Below are 18,686 nucleotides of genomic sequence, written 5' to 3' on the forward strand. Positions count from 1 at the left end.
GACCCGAGCTGAAATTATAGTAAGAATAATGTAAAAACGACGCGATCTCTCATTCAGCTGAAAACACGAAGCAATCCCTATTCATCCTTACCAAGCGAGAGTTGATCAGAATTAATCGCCCTAAAATTAATTGACTTATAATTATTCAGCCGGAAATTATAAAATCGTCCTAAAATGAATTGATCTAAAATTAATCAGCCTGAAATTAATCGCCCTAAAATTAATTAACCTGAAATCAATTAGCCTGAAATTAATCGACTTAGAATTTATAAATAAAATTCGGCCCAAAATCGCAGAAAGTTAAACAAATCGAAGTGTCCGTCGACGATTTAGCGTTAGCGAAGAAAAACTCGCATTGCTAATGTAACATAATAAAAGTATAAAGTGAAATAATCGGCAATGCATACAAATTAGAAATAAAATTTATTTGTATAATAATAATGAGACAGGTAAAAGAAGTTCCCTTCGTGCACCCCCTCGCGATGATACGTCGCTCGCGCAGCGTCTGCGCGAAGCTGTCAACAGTTGTCTCGCGAAGCTGTCAACAGTTGTCTCGACTCTCGCGAAGACCAGCAGTTGAGCAGTAGACCAGCGAGGACGGCTGTTATCAGCATTATCAGCCGCGTTGTCTCCTGTAAAAAAAAAATAAAAAAAAAAAAATTAAAAATGATGTCGGAAACGTCAGAGGTGGAGAACCCGGGAGGCGAGAAGGGCGCCGAGGACTCGGCGATCCTGGAGGTGAGCTCCATGGCGGTGGGCGGGATCGTGAAGCAGGAGAGCCGCGACGTCGACTACCTGTCCAACTGCAGCACCTCCATCGAGGGATCCGTGGTACGAGCGTAACATAACCTGGGACACCCCACTTTGACAGTTCCCCAGTGCCTTACCAGGCGTCTGTGTTGCCCTGGAAGAAATCGATAAGTTAGAATTGCAGTAAATAACATTAACGTATGCGAAAGACCGTAGGCGATCCAGACTCAGGTTGATCTTGATCATCATTTACAGTTAATGTTTTTTTTTTTTTTTTTTTTTTTCATGAGTCTGACTCTGAGAGTTCCATATTGATTGATTGTTAATCGATAAATATCAAGGGACTTCTGCAATCTTACAGGTCGCGTCTCCTTCCATCGACAGCTTCTCCACTCTGCCGGATCAGGAGATATCGGACTTTCAGACGGACTCGCGAGACCTGCAAGTGAAAGTGGACAATCCACAGAAGCATCTGGAAACTCTGGAGACATATATCACATTCCGTATAACGACTAGAGTACGTACGGCTTCATTGCAGAAGTATGATTTCGATTATCTGATTCTGAAGTTGAGACTTATGTTGCAATATCATATCAAAATAATCCTGCAGACTACGCGTCCGGAGTTTGAGGAAGGAGAGTACGTAGTTCGCAGGCGATACAATGACTTTATTTGGCTGCGCCAGAAATTAGTGGATGTCTATCCGACACATATTATACCGGTAAGTTTTTGTTATTTTCAATGCACATAATATATGTGGTGCGCGATTTATATAATGAAATAAAATGTATATTAAATATAAAATTAAATGAAATGTATTTTAAATATTTAGAATATTAATTGAGAAGAGGTCAAAAGATTGCTTACAAATCTTGGATTTTGTTACAGCCGATGCCGGGCAAGCATACGCTGCTCGCCCAACTGGATCGTTATTCCAAGGAATTTATCATAGCGCGTATGAAGCTTTTACATATATTCCTGAACAGAATAGTGAACCATCCCATTCTCAGCTGTGACAAGAATCTCTATATTTTTCTCACGACAAAACCTTCAGTAAGTATATGATATATAGCATCGTTATGGCAATACCGTGTCAGTTTTTAATTGATGTTTAAATTGCTGTTTGAATCAATTGCAGGAATTTCTTGTTCATCGCAAAAATCGCGGGAACGTGCTCGGAAAAGTGACCGACTCCTTGCAAAACATAGCGAGCACTTGTACGATGAAACAGCGTCACTTGGAGTTCGAACAGATACGGGACTATTGTACAGCGTTGGGTGAAAAGTTGTCGGCTATAGATAAGATCAATCATCGCATACATAAAGAAAGGCAAGGTGCGCACAAAAATTGCTCATAAGTACATACATGTCGTAATAAAATAGCTCTCTCGGCTGTTTCTCACGTTGTACATTGTAACGCAATAGATTATTTATTGGAGCTTCATCAACTGCATCCCATATTCACGCTGTGGGCAACCTCGGAACCGGAACTCGCGCCCATTTTATTGGCGATCGCTAAAGCGGTAGAAGCGAACGCAATGGCTCATCAGAAACTTCTGGAGGACGTTCCTAACGACGAACGCGAGTACGTTTCATATGTCGAAGCGGTCAAGAGCGCGTTGTCCCGGCGCGACTCGATGCAGATCGAATACGAGATAACAGTCGACGTATTAGCGAAGAAAAGAATAGAAAAGGATCAGGTATAAATCTCGCTTATATTTTTTTTTCTCTTTTGTAATCTCAGATTGTAATTAGTCAAAGAACCATAATGTATCTCCAAATGTATTAATAACGACTTATATTATTTTTCTGATATAAATGTGATATAAAGTCTTAGATTTTTAAATGTAAGGAGATTAATCGACGTTACACCATATTGCTGGAAAAAAGGACAGATTTATTAATTACATTTAATTGCGTTCATATACAGCTGGTAGGAAACACGAGTTATATGATTCCTGCACAAGGCTGGGGCGGATCTCTATGGAAAGCGGAATCTCGCGACGAGAAATTGGAGAGACTCGGCCAGACCGTCCCGCGATTGGCTAAACAAGCGGAGATACTGCAGGATCGCGTGGAATGCGCGAACGAGAGTTTGCGAAGCGATTTTCAGAGGTGGAACGTGGAGAAGCAGAAGGATCTGAAGAACATGCTGATCGCGATGGCGGACCGACATATCAGACACTATCAGCAATGCATGAACGCGTGGGAGGATACTCTCACCGGCCTCAAGTTGGACGGAATGGGATCTGACGTAAACGTAGGGCCGCCCGTTAAAATACCCGTTTGAACCGCTAGTCTTTTCGTCACTCAGAAGGATATAGAATAAATATTCGTTAACACGAGAATATTACACCAGTTTAAAAAATTCTATTAAATAATGACACAAAGTTTATTACAATCTAAAAAAAAACAAACAGCTTCGGTATCATTGCTTTTGAAATTGAATCTCGTCGTTTTGAAATAATTTCGAAAGAAGATTATGCAATATTTGCGAATCGCAAATCAACGCAATCGCAACGCATTTAATGACGACGAAAGCTGCATTTAATGTACAATGTAATACGCTAATATCAAAATTCTATTCGGAGAATTCGCCTTTATGATACAATAACCTTGTGATAATGTGAAAAATTAAGTATAACGCATTTGATCCTACATGCATGTAGGACAAGTTTCGTGTATATTATGTACAAGAAAAAATTTTCCGACGTTTTTTCTTTAGAGGTTTAGATCATCGATTAATTTTTGGGACCAAAGTATATCGAGGCAGTTGTCGGTGTTCCTTTCACTCTCTCTCCCTCTCTCTCTTTCTCTCTTTCTTACTTTGAATCACGTTACAATACATTTATTGACAATCAGTTTAGTCATCTATATCTACTAGTTACCAAAGTACAGTAGTTACCATGATAGCGTAGATAGCGTGAATGTATAGTATACAGCACTGGTAAATTTTACAAATCGGAGCAAAACGCTTGCGAGAGCTTCGTTGTATCGTTAATTATAGTACCTTTAATCTATGCCTCTAAGTTATGAACAAATCGCACCGCACAGAGACGATTCCGCTTAGTATTGTGGCAAAGAAAAAAAAAGACGGAGCGAGAGTCCTATATGGCTTATACATTCCTCTGCGTATCCGTTATTTATGCTCGAAAGGGAAGATACTCTTTGCTGCTAACAGTATTGTTAACAATGCGCGGAGTACATTTCTATACATTATGCGCCGCGACTCGGCGAGTTAGCAAACATGGCGGAGAGTTTGTATCAATAAATAAATTATTGTTTGCAATTAAATGCGATGATTCCTGCGTTTTCTTCCTCACTCCATTAAGGCGTCGTTACGTTCTACGTAACACTCCATCGGCGTTATGTAGAACTGCACTAGATTGTCCAGATCGGTGAGCTTGGTTAAAGACTCGCCTGCAACGGACTTTATGTACGCGATTGTCTTAATAATTCGGTAAATTTGGGAAATACTGACCTGCCAGGCTCATCTCGTTATGAAGGAAGCGTACTGTGTGTGCGTACGGTTGTTGAATCCTTTCTCGCAACTGTGTGGCCAAACGACGGGTCGGATTCCACAACTGGCTACGAAAATTCGGTATATTTGTGATGGTCAGCTTCCAGGATTCCGGCTTTACCTCTTCCATTGGTAACACGTCTGTTATCCTGTATTGGCTCGTGTCGATGTTCCACGTGAACTTACATCCGACCTCGTATTGCTTCCTCTCTTGCGAACTGGATGCATCGTATTAATTTATCGAGACTGTATATCGTTTAAGCGATAACTTTAAAACGTAACGTGCGACAGTTCGTGCAAAGGAATAATCAACGACTAAGAATGTAATTCATAGGATGACATGTGTGCTTACCATTGCGTTTGGCTACACAACTCACTTGCTTGGATTTTCATTATGTGCAAACATATAATGTCGCCGCTAAGCGCGCACACGTCGATTATTTCGATATCGTAGTCGCTGCAGTGCCAATACTTTTTCTTGAATCTCGAGCAGATCCAATCTGCTATGTGGTGAGAAAAGGTCTCGATATCGAAACTCAATTGTGTTATAGAAACACATGGCACTATCTGAAAGTATTTTCATTATATTAGAGATACGTTAACATCTTACTCTTTCACCGATTAAATCTTAAATTATCTAGAGAAACGCTTCGCAAAAAGTCACACATTGCAAAAGTTTAAATGTTTTAGAAGAATAACTACCAGTTTTTCCGCTTTACTATTGCTGATCATGTGCATTTGAACATATCCGGAGCCATGCACGTGCATCGGAAGTACATATTGGTAACTTACATAGCCCCCTGTCTCTTCATCTGCAAACATTGTCTCAATATAATACTAATTACAATTAAAACATGACAATAATATTCAAAAGTAAAATCCATGTAAATTTGAACGTATACATACCTTCCACATCTGTTATAACTGATATCATTTCATCGTCAAGCTCTATGTAGCTCCGTTTAAAACGCGCTGTGCACTTTATCAAAGGGTACTGCAAGTTATTTCTAGGAACCAACGGCGAGAAATTCGGGCAACACTTGCCGACACGGTCTCTATGCACGCTCCCGTTAGACAGCTGATTCTGATTCAACGGTCGTAGTACACTTTTCTCAGCTGGAAAAACATATAAGGTTTGTATATTACTTTAGTCAAACTCTCGTTCCGCTTCGATAACAATCGTAAGATCATACCTGATTCGGTACTCAAATCGCTGGCTACGCTAATATCTTGAGCAACTAGATTCAATTCGTCCGGTTCGCTCTGATCCGAGTCGACCCAATGCCTTCGGCCGTTCGGCAGAACCGGCGACATTACCGGCGAGGAGGGAATCTGGTGTATGGAGCAGGTACCGCGATGCTTGAACTGATCGCGTATGTGCTTGAAAGGAACTATGTTCTCCGCGTCCTCCGTCTCATCGCAAAACTCGTACTTCTTGTCGGCGAGTCGGCGCTTCCTGAACGAACTAAGCTTCTCGCAGGTCGTCTCCTGCGCCTCGTCCGTGAATTCGTACGCCTTCTCCGCCTCGAGGGTAAGCTTGTGCGTCGCTCTCGTTGTCCTCGTCGACTGGGCCGGGACGGGAGGGGGTGAGTGTAGATTCGATCTTTTGCGCGGGCTCGGATAGCGAAACGATCGAGCGATGGGCGGCGACATCAAGCGAGATGAATACGAGGACGAGGGACTGATCGACACGGACTGCAACGGCGAATTTATGGAAGCCACGGAGCTGTCCTGTTGCGAGGCACCGGGTTGCGGCGAGCTCGAACGTTGCTGGCTGCTACCGCTATTACGCTGAACCTGGATTCTGTGACTAGATTCCGAATTGCGTGTGCGCAGGATGTCCGACGGCGGGGTGAGTATCGGCGACGACCACGTCATCGCCTTGAGATCAGCGGGCAATCTCTGCGGCGTCGAGCGCGGCGAGCACGACGGATGTTTCACCAGCGTGATGAGATCGCTGCCGATATTGAGCTCCTGCGACGTGTCCTCGCAGAAATCCTGCAGGATCTTGTCCCGTACCGAGATGGCCGTCTGTTCGACGACGGCCGGCCGCGACACGGGGCTGCCGCCGCTGCTATTCCGGCACTTGCATTCAGCCATGTCCGAGCATTCGCACAACTTAACGACGTTTAAAGCGCCTGCAGCGGTAGACTTACTATTTATATCACAGACATAGTCGCTTTGATTACTGCTTGAGGTATTTAATGGCAAATCGCGTCCTAGCTTATCGTCTAACTTAACTGGCTCGTCTAGAAAGTCGTGCTCTAAGCTGGATTCGCATTTGGGAGATCGATCGACGCATTCCGGCGTGCCCACTTTCTCGTCCGAACTCTCGTATCGTTCCGCTCTCGTCGTGTAGTCCGTCTCCTCGACGTCGCTCATGTCCAGCGGGATCGTATCCGGAATCACGGGATCGTGCATGACGCTATCCTGTTTATCGCACGCCCTCTGATTCTTCGATTTAGGTATATTTAAATCTACCCTGAGAACATGTAGGAAGTTTCCCGTGTTGATCACCACGTGATTCCAATAATTGAGGCACACCGTGGCACGAAACTTCGGATACGGTGAGATTACTTCGTAAGTCGTGTGAACCGTAAGGCCATGTTGCAAACAGTTACATCGTACACAGCTATCCCAATTCACGGCTAAATCTATCACAAGGTGCATAATTTTAATTGATCCTATTACAGTCACGCTACTACGAGTATATTTTGTATAAAATGTTTCGCCTAAAAATATATCGTGAATCATTTCATTACCTTCACCCTCTTCCTCGTACGATGCGGCAACTTTCAGACAATCTTTGCAGTTCTCCAGAGACGGCACTGTCGTTATAGTTAAATACGCTTTATCAGTCGGTTGCAAATGTAAGAAATTTGTACTGTAACGGACCAATAATATTATTGACTTTCGCGTATTTTACTTTGAAGACTTCATAAAAAGACAATTCAAGTGTATGTACCAGAGGCCGTGAATTACAAGCTTATTCCGCTCCATCGGCCATTGCGATATAATTATGTTTAATTCCCTATAAATTGTATAATTGCCGAACAATGTAACTTCGGCGACTTTGCGAGCTGCACGATTGGGCGTGAAGGCCCACCAGTGCAGCAGGTATTTGTACAAAGACGTGTTGCTGCTGACGTCCAACGTGTACGTATACGTGAGCAGGAACTGGCCACATTGCGTCAATCCCATAACAATATGCCTGGCAAAACGAAAATATCTTTACAATGCCGTTTACCTAAACTAGAACAGGACTACTTTGACATTTATGTTTCTGCGTGTTGGCAAGTTAACGTTAGACACTCGCCATTTAACCCATTTCTCGTCCAATTTGTTTCTCTCAATTTCTATAAAGAAATCTTGAAGCGCTTGCGACAACAATTTTCATTTCTTTCACCTCATCTAAACCAAACTACGCCCAGCAAACCCCAGCTAACAGTGACATTACGTCAATATTATAATTTCCCACTGGACAACATAAGTGTAATATAATACATGTTGCACGTAACAGTTACGTTGTTGAGTAAGAAATTATAATATTGATATAATGCTACTGTTAGTGTTTGCTAAGTGGCTACGTGATAAGAAATGAGTTAAATCGTCAACTCTCTGTCTACTGAATCGACGTTATCCGTGCGTACCCCGCTTCAAGCGCCGACTTGGGGATTATGTGCAGGAGATGGAAGTGCCGCCACTTAGGTACAGCTGTGAACAGTCTCTCCTCCGAAGCGTAATTGTGCGCTGACAGACATCCTCTCATCTGCAAGCAGCAAAATCATGCAGTCGATGTTACAGCAACATCCCGCGTACAAGCCCGCACAACCGTCTACGTTCAAAATGTTCCAACGAGACTCCCCGAGCGTGAAACGGACTTTCCGGGATGCTGCGAGGCCGAGAGCTCTCAAAATATTGAAAAAAAAAAGAAAAAAAAAGAAAGCTTGAAGCTCGCGCGTCCATGAAGGAGTTTCTTTTACCGCGGTTTAACTAGGTTTAACGCAAACGGCATTTCACCTCGCTCGAGGTGAAATGGATCAAGGCGGATGAACGAGACCGCGTTTCTTTACGAGATCTCGCCGGTCTCGTCGCGGTCAAGGAGTCGTTCTTGACAGTTCGAGGCGCGGTGCATCGAGGCCTGTCACTCACGACGCGACTCGAATTGTCGCGCGACTTTAGACGGCCCTACCTCCCTTATCAGCAACTTCTGCAGAAGGTTTCGCTTGCTGCGACGGTGCGACGGGCACGGCTTGCGTCCCACGACGACATATTCCGACTTTTCCGACGTAATGTCAGAGAAACACTCGTTGCAGCAGTCCGAGGTAGTGTCGGAAGACGACGCGTCCGCCATTTTTAAATAACCTCGCACGGCTCGTGACGTCGAGTACGCTCGCTCGCGTGGAGCACGGCCACGGTTGGTGTGCGGAGTGTGCGGTGGTGTGTGTGCGCGCGCGGCGCGCTCGTCTCTCGTCTCGGCGAGTCGGCGGCGGAAGATGAAAAGGGTCGCCGCCGCGACGGGCGCGGGGATCGCTCCGATCCTCCGATCCTCCTCGCGCGATAAGTGGCGACTGGCGACGCACACGCGGCACACGCGTGCGTGCGTGCGTGCGTGCGTGCTGGCAGCGGCGACACGTCGCCGAGCATCCTTCGCGTCTTCGCGTATGTAAATGTTCGCGCGCCAACGTTACGCCCGCAATTTGCGGGCCTCCTTGATAACGCGAACGCGACTGTGGTAATTTCTTTAATTGCGTTTCAACAATCGTTCTCGAAAAAAAAACGAATCCTTTTAATAAGGAGGAGTAATTTTGATTCTTAATTAGTTTTATGTAAAGAGAAATTCAGCGAAATCACGAATTGAAATGAAAAGGTTTAGCTGGGGTGTTATAAATAATAAATACCTTACCTTACTATATACCTTATTTTTAGGTATGAAATACATCCATGAAGATAATCAGCTTTAGAGACCACTTTTCTCGGAGCACTGTTGATATTGCGAATAAAACGAGATGGACATCACTTTGGATGATAAACTGTCCGCGCTGCAGCAGATCAGTCAGCAGAAGCTTGTGAAGATACTCGATACCATTCCAGGAACGAAAGATCTGATAATAGAACAACAACTGATGAAGATACTGGATAGTTTCGTAGGCGTAACCGTATTGAAGTTAATGTCCTCGTATTCTAAAATACACCTACGTTTTATTTTTATTAACAATCCATACTAAACTGTGTCATTTTATAATTAGGCGATATGGTGTGGACAAGATTTATAAAATGGAGGAAGGACTGAAGCCGTCGAGTAGTCAACGTATATTCTTAGTGTCTAACAGCTTGATAGCGTGCAAGAGGGTTCTAGATCAAGTACAATCCGAAATATCTCTCATTGGCAGACCTCACGTCGAAGTGTGCCATCATCTGTTGGTCATGCCGTTCGTTCCGCCTGTGTTATACAATCTAGTCGAAGAGGAAGGTCAGCAAATTGCCGCGCCAACGACGGTCATTACCTGTTCCTGTTTAATCTTTAATCTTTATAATATCGAATCGTTTATTCAGGCTTGTCCGAGCTGATTACGTTGCGAACGTTATCTGCAGAATTCATAAGATTAGACGGGAACGTTTTGTCCTTGGAAAATCCAATATTTATCGACCTCTACTATCACAAAGACCCCAGTCCTCTGCGAGCATTAGCGCGCAACTTGTGGTCGTTGCAGCTGATAATCGGCTCGCCGAGGCTCTCGCTGCTTCTCGGCAAGCACAGCCAGCAAATGAGCAAACTGATGGAATCCATGGAACAGAGTCTGGGCCGGTCTAGTTTGGAAAACGAGATCGGCGCCCTGATCGTGATGGACAGGGGTTTCGATCTGGCTACGGCTCTCCTCACGCCCGTAACGTACGCAGGCTTGTTGAACGAAGTCGTAGAGGTAAACGTCGGCACGGCGACGTTGGAAAAATCGCAGACCAGATTGGATCCGAATAAAGATCAGATCTACGGGGAAGTGAGAGATATGCCCTGCAGCGACGTCTTCCCGATTTTACACGGGAAGGCCAAGTCACTTAAATGTATTGATTTTTATCATTAATTATCGCGCCTCTCGCCTTGTCGATATTTTTAATAACTGGCCTAACATCAGCTGAACAGGAGGCGGTACAGATGATGAAGTTGACCGAGATGGAGAGATATGTGTCGACGAGATTGCAAAGGACTAGAGACACGACCCGGCAATTGGCATTTCACATATCCGCGTGCCAGACCATCGCGGACACGTTAGGCTCCGAATTTCAAGTCTTGCAGACGATCGAGAAACTGATGCTCGACTGCAAGGACCGGAAGGAATGTTTGAGCTATATTGAGAGAAACATAGGTGTGCATTCTTAAATACTAGAATCAATTAAATTAAAACTGCATCTAATCGCGGTCGCTATCAGAACTAAATTGGGATTAAAATATGACTTAATTACGATTAAAATGTGAAATACTTTTTTTTTTGCAGACGAACATGCGTTACGATGTTTGCGTCTTCTGTGCTTGTTGTCTATCACCACCGACGGTATCACGCAGAGCGAGCTTCAAAATATCCAAAAGCTGCATCTCCATACCCACGGTTATCAGCATATCCCGCTGTTCTACAAGTTGCACACAGCCGGCTTGCTGAAGTATAGAAACGAATATATTTTACATAAACTGCCGAACTGGAGCAGCGAATGGAGCAGCAACGCGCAAAAATTGAAGATCTTACCCAGTTATTCCAAACGGACTGATCAGAACGGTCGTACCTGTCCTAGCTACGTGTTCAACAACGTTTATATACCCGCAATAGTTCGTATTTCATTCTTTTCGTATTATGAATCAAGTGATTGTGGGATATTAACGTAATATCGTTCAACGTATTACAGGCGCAAATATTAAACATCGTATCGAATCAGGAGAAGGATCCTCGTAGCTTTGACGATTTGACGAATTTACCAAATTGTGTGGTAAATGGTCGTCGGGGTGCGTTATCGCCAAAGATGGTCGTGATTTGCGTGATAGGAGGTATTACTTGCGCAGAAATAGCGGCTTGTCGACTCATAGAGAAATCTACAGGAATACGCCTCGTCCTTATATCCGATACTATTCTAACGGGTAACAAACTCATCCAGAGGATACAAAAGATATGAAATCTCGTGGCATCCATCAGGAATGTAAAAATGTTATCTTTTCGTATAATAAACAGACAAATGATTTCGTACATATTTATTTTATATAAATTATAAATAACACCTTTTTTGTGACGATTGCAGGAAAAAACACGAATAATCCTGCAATGTATCAACAAATTACAATTGTTGTTTGTATATAATGTCATCGGTATTATTTATGTATTGGTGCTTACACGATTACAATGTTTCGACTTCTGATTTCTCATTTTGCACCGTTTTAATATTGGCATTATCGTGTACTTAATAATTACGATTCTCTTCTCGATTACGATCACGATCGCGATCACGATCGCGTCTCTGCCGGCCCCAATCCTGTCCTTGGCGATTGTAATTCTGACGATCGCGGAAATTGCCTTGGTTTCCTCTTGAGAAGAAGTTACCTGCAAATATTTATTTTTATTATGAACTAAAAGATTATTTTAATTATGCATTATAGTATAAAATGAAAAAAGTATAATTATAATATAAAAATAATATAAAATATAAGTACATGAAAAACAAAAACAACAATTTAAATAGAACATATTGCCTTGGAACGAATATAATTAATTTATAAATTTTGCAAAAAATTGATCTATTTAATTGTTAAAATTAAATACAATTTTGATAGTACTCGAGTCAATGGTCTTGATCTTGATGATATATCAAAGTAAAGATTATCAAAAATACTTCAGCCATCTATATATACCTTGCTTCATTTCGAAGATACGTTCGTTCGAATCTACAAAGTTGTTGACTTTATCCGTCAACTGCAGAGCCAATGATTGAAGGCGGCTTGGCTCGCTTCGATGCATAACTACAGTTCCAGTTGGATCGTCCAAAGATGCCTAAATTTGTAAAACAAGGAAGTACATAAGTTATAAAGAATATTACGTAAATCATTGAACAACATAAAAATATTTCTGCCAAAATACCATAAGTTCCTCGTTGATGATCATTTTACTGATAATCGAATGGACTATGGGCCGCTTCAACTGGAACATGTCCGCGAGCTTCGGCATCGAGATCGAATCATATACATGCGAGTACGTGAACAGGTAAGTCCTCAATGCCTCTTCTTTGATCAATCGCGTTAACATAGCTCGCACTTTATCCGCTTGATGGAAGAGATCCCACACCTATTTCAATAAAACGTAATTACTACATCGTATTCTGCATTCGAAAAAAAAATTGCTAATGTAAATCTCGCGCTAATACCTTTGCGTTCATCTTTTCATTTATAATGTAATTGTTGCAAGCGGACCAATTTCCGTTACGCATCGCTTTGGCAGCGGCAACGACGTGCTCCCTCATAGATTCCGGAGGTCCGACTAACGATTGGCGTTCGCTGGACCGCAGTTGCTGGTAAAATGTCTTCGAAATCATTCTCCGTCTCGCATCGAACTCGTGCGCTAGAATTAAATAATTTGTCGCGTATAATGCAATGCGTCTACGCAATCGTAAAAATACACTAAATGTATTTTATATAAAAAATATCAAACATAGAAAACATACCAGCCATGTACGGAATTTCGATGAGCATTGCTGAAACAAGATATACACATTCCAGAAGCTCTAGATTAATATGCATGTGGAAAGGCATTTGCCTTTGCTTTTCGATCTTCTCCTGCTCCTTGCTACGCTCGTGCTGCCGTTGCGGAAGCAGACCTTGCGCCAGAAGTTCCTTCACTTTGCCCGTCACCATCAAATCGACCAAGCAGTTGTGGGCATCTTTAATATTCGCATGACGGAACGCACATAATCCCAGATGGGCTATCGTACGATTGTATAAAATCTAAAAAATAAAATACATTATTTATACGCGTTTTAACGAGATAATTGTAAACGCAGATACACATTCAAACCTGTGTGGCTGGATCAGAATGTTGAATAGTTTCCTGGAGATGCGACATCAGAATCAAGTCGCGAGCTTGGAACCAGTTATCGTGAAGAGCGTGGTGATAAATGTGCGAGAGAATCGCGCGAGTTCTCAACCGATCAGTGTTATCGTGGGCATAAACGTATTTGCATAGTTTTTCCATAACTTGCACGGATGTGATTGCGTCTGATCCCAGTTCACCCTAACGCACATTTGATTATTTTGACAATTTAATAAAATAGGAGAATTTTGTACGCACATATATATACTTTGCAAGATTTACCTCCTTTTGTTTCAAAACATTCGAATCAAATTTGTAATACATGTGTTCGATTTTACGAAGATACACGCGGCAGAGCTCGGACACGGTTCCTTGCCTCTCCAAATATTCTTGAACCTTGTCAATTATGGCAGCAACCTGCTTCTCATCTTTCAATCTGTGACAAGTAGATATTTTATCGTATAAAAAGTAATAATCGTAAGTATATTTCGCATAATTTCTCTCAAAAGATATTACCTTTCCACGTATTCATTACTGTGTGGATCACATTCCTTCAGCAACTTTATGAATTCCTCATCGAGACGTTCCACCAGCGTCAACACACAACCATGCATTTTATATGGTGTCGTTTCAAACTCCTCCATTTCTTCCGTTATTGTTTCCGCTATTACCATGTCCGAGTTGCTCAGTAACATATCCAGCATCTCGGTAATACGCTCCAGTATTCTGTAACAAAAATATTTATCTATTTGATACTCGCTTATTTTAAATCTTCTATTTTAGAGGGCTTATAAATTTACATTACATACATATATCTATTTTATACGTACTTTGACCAATACTCCGGCTTCATAGCATCGGAAACCTTTGGATTGTAATCGAATATGGAAGACACAATGGAAAATTTAATCTTCACGGTTACAGCCGGGCCAAGAGTATGAGCGTCGGCTATCAGTTGTAGCTCGTGCAAGAGCTCTATTTGCTCGCGTCTGTCCGTGCGCTTTTTACCACGAGCTGCAATTATCTCGGAAAGTTTCTTCAGCACCGCACCGATATTAATTTCCGCGTCCTTGGCGAACATCTTCGGCTTCTCGGAGGGAATAGCCACGCCGCCCTTAACGGTTTCCCACTCTCCTTCGCCATCGTCTTCGTCGCGTTTCTTCTTCCGTTCTTTTTCTTTGCGTTCTTTACGTTGCTCCTTCCTCTTCGCTTTATCCTCGTCCTCCTCCTGAGCTAAAGCCCTATGTAAAAAAAATTATGGTGTCACATAATATATCGTTAAAAATTTATTATTTTTTATTAAGTAGAAAATAATGTTATCCAATTTTGTAGATTGAAAGAACGTACTTCTTGATGAAACGCTCGCGAATATTTTGATATTGGCCTTCGTCATCGCTACTTGTGCTCTCACTGTCTGAATCACTGCCCCAGTCAGATTCGCTTTCACTGCCGTCTTCGCCATCGGTCGCAGTCTTCTGCAATGCAACAATGCACGGAAAGATTTATAAAAAATGTGTATGATCAACCTTCGGTGTTTGCAAATCTCGATCTAATAGACAACCTTGAACTTGGACACATCAGGTTCACTTGCTTCCGATCCCGCCTTCTTGAAAGCTACGGCACTGTTCTCTTCTTCTTCAGATTCTACAACCTCCTCGGCTGAAAAATAGAAATAATTCATTTTTTTTCATCTTGCAAAGATTTGAACTTAAGCAAGCGTTTATATATAGTAAGTGTTTCTCATGGTAAGTCAAACCTCTTTCTTCTTCCTCGTCGTCGTCCTGATCGGGATTCTCCCTAAATTTGGCGATGTCCTCCTCAAAGTCCTTGTTATATTTTCGCAATTTTTGACGCAACGTTGAAAGCGACTTGGAATTATTCTTGGACATATTCTTGCGTCCGTCGCGGTCTTCCCACACCTCGTTGATGAAATCTTCCATCTCCACCAAACATCTAACGTAGAATCGCGGTGTTTGTCCAAGCTCCTCCTTCGAGATAACTGGTAAAGCTTTCTGATAAGCTCGCATTAAGTCCTCAAAACCTAGAATTATAAGAACAAATACTTGTTACAATGGAAGCGCTCGATCACACCAACAGGTTTCTAAAGAAAGTTAACTAATAATAAAAATAAACAATTTTGTAACTTGCCAGTGATGATTAACGAATATATTTCAATTGTATCGACTTAACTGGCCACAATTTAGTATAAAATCACAACGTTTCAGCCCTTGGTTTGGGCACTTTTCAAGCGTAAACTAAATCAACGACGATTCTTACAGATAATTTAGGCTGCGTTTCAAAATTCACTGCCAGTCCTGAATATCAATAATATACGTGACGTAAACTATAGATTTTCAATACCTGCAGTAAATATCGAAACGTAGCCTTAGTTTACACTTGAAAAGAGCCCAAACCAAGAACTGAAACGTTGTAATTTTATACTAAATTGTGGCCAGTTAAGTCGATACAATTGAAATATATTCGTTAACTAACACTGTTCGTACTTGACCTTTACAGATCTAATTTCCAAAATCTTAAAACGTCAGAAGATTTGTGAAACTAAAACTATTTACTGGTCAACATGCTGCTCATGTCCTTAATCTTCTTGTAATTCCTAATAAGTTTTATAAGATTCGCAATTTCTTCATATCTCTTTTCCTTTGTGGAGCGCACAACCCGCTTTGTTTCTTCCTCGTCATCGCTGAACTGTAAAGAGATCCTTCGTGTTATTTTAATAACAGGACGACACGGTAGGAAAAATTTATTGATAAAAGTATGTTGAAAACGTTTGTCTCGGCCGCAATACTCACAGTGAAAGCCGTCGCAGGCGCCCTTTGCACCTGCTCCTCCTCCGACGCGCTATCGGACTCAGAATCTGAGCCAGTTGCGAAGAAACGGCTCATGATTGCAAACGCTCTGTAACAATCAAGCAAAATATAATGAAAGGCAAATGTGTGTGTGTGTGTACACTTCCTAATTACATCGCAAAACGACGCAAAGCACCCTCGAGCCTGTAACTAATAAATATATATAGAAATAAAAAACTGATTCAAGCGTGTAATATGCAAGAAATGTTCAGCAACGTCGTACGTTTAACAAATATCAGGCGCGACGGCGCGACGCGGCAGACGCGATCTAACAATTTCGGAGCCACAAAGACAAGACCGCATGTCAAACGTGTCATCCCGAACGTGTTCCCCCCGAACCTGGATTCAACGTATGGCGAGATAAACTTTTCTTAGCAAAAGCGAATAACTCGACGTCCGTGAAGAGACGCGCGCGGAATTAACGGACGACGCGAGACGCGACCAGCGAACGAAATTCCAAAAATTACCTGTTCTCTTCCTCGTTGAAAGCAGATGCGTTGCGAGGTTATGTACCATACACGCAGGCGGCAGGCGGCGGCGGCGGCGACGAATGGGAAGGTCACGTGACTGACTCGTCACGTCACGTGACTTCAACACCCGAGCATCGACGGCGACGGCTGCGCGGGCTGCGTTTCGATCGTCCCGATAATTAATTTTTTTCACAAATTTAAATATTTTTGGTGAATAAGAATTGTCATCATATTTTGTTGCGCACCAACTCGTTTTCAATCTTTAGAATTTTTTAAATTTTAATCAAGTTATATCCCGCAAAATATATGTGTGATATAAAAAATCAATTTTTTACATTTTTTCGATAAATTGTACATTTGTTATACTCTTTTTCTTTACAATAAATAAATTACTTTGTATGTCAGTTCATATTGACTTTATACTTTATAAAAAAGAAAAATGATTTGGTTGATGTTGATGCGTGTGTCATCAATTTTATAAGATGCAGAATTGAATTTCTTTTTTCCCGTGTTTCATGAGAGAACATTGTTTTGTGGCATCTATATATATATATATATATATATATATATATATATATATATATATACATACCTCTCTACTTTATGTCACTCTCTTTTCTACGCCAAAGTATATACGTATTCCATATTTGAAGATTTATACGACGGGGAAGAAAAGCGTCTAATATAACGACCGAAATATATATATATATTTTATTATATATATATATATATATATATATATATATTCTACAGACAGTTCACATTTGCATAATATAACACGCACCTATTTCTCAGGTTCCGTTGGATGCGTTTGGGTATCAAAAAATCGCGATACGAACCCATAGTTGATGTTGCCTCTCTACTTTATGTCACTCTCTTTTCTACGCCAAAGTATATACGTATTCCATATTTGAAGATTTATATATATGAATGTATATATATATATATACATAAAAGCGTCTAATAACGACCGAAATATATATATATATATACATTCATATATATAAATCTTCAAATATGGAATACGTATATACTTTGGCGTAGAAAAGAGAGTGACATAAAGTAGAGAGGCAACATCAACTATGGGTTCGTATCGCGATTTTTTGATACCCAAACGCATCCAACGGAACCTGAGAAATAGGTGCGTGTTATATTATGCAATGTCTGACTCATAATTACCATATTTCAAAACTGCGGTTATGGAACTTGTCTGTGACAGCAGATTTATTTTAATCTCGGTTATAATGTAAGGTGAAAAATATAGTCGATTTAAAAATTCTATTTTCCAAATATCTGAATAAGATTGTACTTCTATCAATTTATCAGATATTTTATCGAAATTTTTATTCCACATTATTAATTCTATAAACTCGTCACATGTTTGTTCTAATTTGGTTCCTAAATATTCCAGAACTTCAGTTAATTTTTACTATGGAAAATTAAGTCTGTATGACAAGAATCCTAAAACCAAAACAAAAATCATTATTTTTGATGCAAACAAAAATTGTTAATAACATTGTTACCTCATTTTCTTCATCGAAGTAAGTTGTCACATCTTCTTTCTAATTTTTAGTTTATATACTTTTGTTTTTACAATAAAAAAAATATGTTTTCACAGAAATAATTCGAATATACTGACGGTCCTCCTACTTTCTATTCTAACTCTTCCAAATAGTTATTCCTGTTTCATAAAAAACATATTTTACGTATTCGCGTTAGGGCAAACCTTTTCCAAGTTGATGGGTACTAAACTTTCTAATTCACCGGTATGCTGATATTTTTTAAACTATAATACAATTTCAGAAATAACACAGTGTGTGTAGGTATTAATCAAAGTTAATACTTTACCTTTCATCAATTTGCGTTTGATTGTCATTTCTGTTCTTAAAAATTTCTTCGTTTTTGCATCAATCATCGGCATTCGGTTTATAATTTTGTAAAAGGAACATACCTAAACTCTTATTCAACCCATGGTTATAATTTACATTTGTGACAGAATATTCTGAACACATGTTTGA

General features: G+C 41.0%; 4 protein-coding genes across 5 annotated transcripts; 2 read left to right on the forward strand and 2 right to left on the reverse strand.

The window, feature by feature from the left end:
* Positions 1-429: 429 nt before the first annotated feature.
* Positions 430-3,097, forward strand: LOC143908587 (sorting nexin-7). Its single transcript, XM_077426289.1, has 7 exons — positions 430-831; positions 1,112-1,267; positions 1,361-1,471; positions 1,639-1,803; positions 1,889-2,084; positions 2,175-2,449; positions 2,680-3,097. The coding sequence occupies exons 1-7, from the start codon at positions 667-669 to the stop codon at positions 3,037-3,039; spliced, it is 1,428 nt and encodes a 475-aa protein (XP_077282415.1). The 5' UTR covers positions 430-666; the 3' UTR covers positions 3,040-3,097.
* Positions 3,098-3,127: 30 nt separating this feature from the next.
* LOC143908582 (uncharacterized) lies at positions 3,128-8,727 on the reverse strand. 2 transcript variants are annotated; one of them, XM_077426276.1, is made up of 10 exons: positions 8,462-8,724; positions 7,920-8,038; positions 7,235-7,480; positions 7,032-7,153; positions 5,463-6,923; positions 5,176-5,385; positions 4,972-5,081; positions 4,622-4,836; positions 4,231-4,487; positions 3,128-4,169 (listed from the first exon to the last, which is right to left on the reverse strand). In XM_077426276.1, exons 1-10 carry the CDS (start codon positions 8,621-8,623, stop codon positions 4,069-4,071), a joined length of 3,003 nt encoding a protein of 1,000 aa, XP_077282402.1. In that variant the 5' UTR covers positions 8,624-8,724; the 3' UTR covers positions 3,128-4,068. The 2 variants fall into 2 exon arrangements, with proteins under 2 accessions (XP_077282402.1, XP_077282404.1); XM_077426278.1 differs by lacking the exon at positions 3,128-4,169 and having other exon boundaries at positions 4,262-4,487; positions 4,647-4,836; positions 8,462-8,727.
* A 12-nt stretch (positions 8,728-8,739) lies between these two features.
* Positions 8,740-11,501, forward strand: Vps33b (vacuolar protein sorting 33B). The gene is made up of 7 exons (XM_077426288.1): positions 8,740-9,004; positions 9,199-9,436; positions 9,519-9,742; positions 9,826-10,332; positions 10,404-10,634; positions 10,764-11,089; positions 11,167-11,501. Exons 2-7 carry the CDS (start codon positions 9,279-9,281, stop codon positions 11,428-11,430), a joined length of 1,710 nt encoding a protein of 569 aa, XP_077282414.1. The 5' UTR covers positions 8,740-9,004; positions 9,199-9,278; the 3' UTR covers positions 11,431-11,501.
* Eif3c (eukaryotic translation initiation factor 3 subunit C) lies at positions 11,492-16,816 on the reverse strand. Its single transcript, XM_077426287.1, has 15 exons — positions 16,666-16,816; positions 16,142-16,247; positions 15,905-16,037; positions 15,088-15,372; positions 14,893-14,990; positions 14,679-14,806; positions 14,162-14,572; positions 13,848-14,057; positions 13,614-13,767; positions 13,317-13,532; positions 12,967-13,246; positions 12,670-12,863; positions 12,387-12,590; positions 12,161-12,299; positions 11,492-11,852 (listed from the first exon to the last, which is right to left on the reverse strand). Exons 2-15 carry the CDS (start codon positions 16,232-16,234, stop codon positions 11,713-11,715), a joined length of 2,685 nt encoding a protein of 894 aa, XP_077282413.1. The 5' UTR covers positions 16,235-16,247; positions 16,666-16,816; the 3' UTR covers positions 11,492-11,712.
* Between the last annotated feature and the right edge of the window lie 1,870 nt (positions 16,817-18,686).

Source organism: Temnothorax americanus, unplaced genomic scaffold, assembly GCF_048541705.1.
Source record: "Temnothorax americanus isolate GAGA-0224 unplaced genomic scaffold, ASM4854170v1 Scaffold11, whole genome shotgun sequence".
Taxonomy (NCBI): domain Eukaryota; kingdom Metazoa; phylum Arthropoda; class Insecta; order Hymenoptera; family Formicidae; genus Temnothorax; species Temnothorax americanus.

Excerpts from the sequence above, each read along its gene's own strand:
- LOC143908587 (XM_077426289.1), top strand. The coding sequence starts at position 667 with ATGATGTCGGAAACGTCAGAGGTGGAGAACCCGGGAGGCGAGAAGGGC. Across the intron at positions 832-1,111 it reads CCTCCATCGAGGGATCCGTG|GTCGCGTCTCCTTCCATCGA; the intron begins GTACGAGCGTAA and ends GCAATCTTACAG. Across the intron at positions 2,085-2,174 it reads CATACATAAAGAAAGGCAAG|ATTATTTATTGGAGCTTCAT; the intron begins GTGCGCACAAAA and ends GTAACGCAATAG.
- LOC143908582 (XM_077426276.1), bottom strand. The coding sequence starts at position 8,623 with ATGGCGGACGCGTCGTCTTCCGACACTACCTCGGACTGCTGCAACGAG. Across the intron at positions 8,039-8,461 it reads AGAAGTTGCTGATAAGGGAG|ATGAGAGGATGTCTGTCAGC; the intron begins GTAGGGCCGTCT and ends TGCTGCTTGCAG. Across the intron at positions 7,481-7,919 it reads AAGTCGGCGCTTGAAGCGGG|GCATATTGTTATGGGATTGA; the intron begins GTACGCACGGAT and ends TCGTTTTGCCAG.
- Eif3c (XM_077426287.1), bottom strand. The coding sequence starts at position 16,234 with ATGAGCCGTTTCTTCGCAACTGGCTCAGATTCTGAGTCCGATAGCGCG. Across the intron at positions 13,533-13,613 it reads ATGTTTTGAAACAAAAGGAG|GGTGAACTGGGATCAGACGC; the intron begins GTAAATCTTGCA and ends AATGTGCGTTAG. Across the intron at positions 12,300-12,386 it reads TCATCAACGAGGAACTTATG|GCATCTTTGGACGATCCAAC; the intron begins GTATTTTGGCAG and ends TTACAAATTTAG.
- Vps33b (XM_077426288.1), top strand. The coding sequence starts at position 9,279 with ATGGACATCACTTTGGATGATAAACTGTCCGCGCTGCAGCAGATCAGT. Across the intron at positions 9,437-9,518 it reads GTAGGCGTAACCGTATTGAA|GCGATATGGTGTGGACAAGA; the intron begins GTTAATGTCCTC and ends TTTTATAATTAG. Across the intron at positions 11,090-11,166 it reads ACGTTTATATACCCGCAATA|GCGCAAATATTAAACATCGT; the intron begins GTTCGTATTTCA and ends AACGTATTACAG.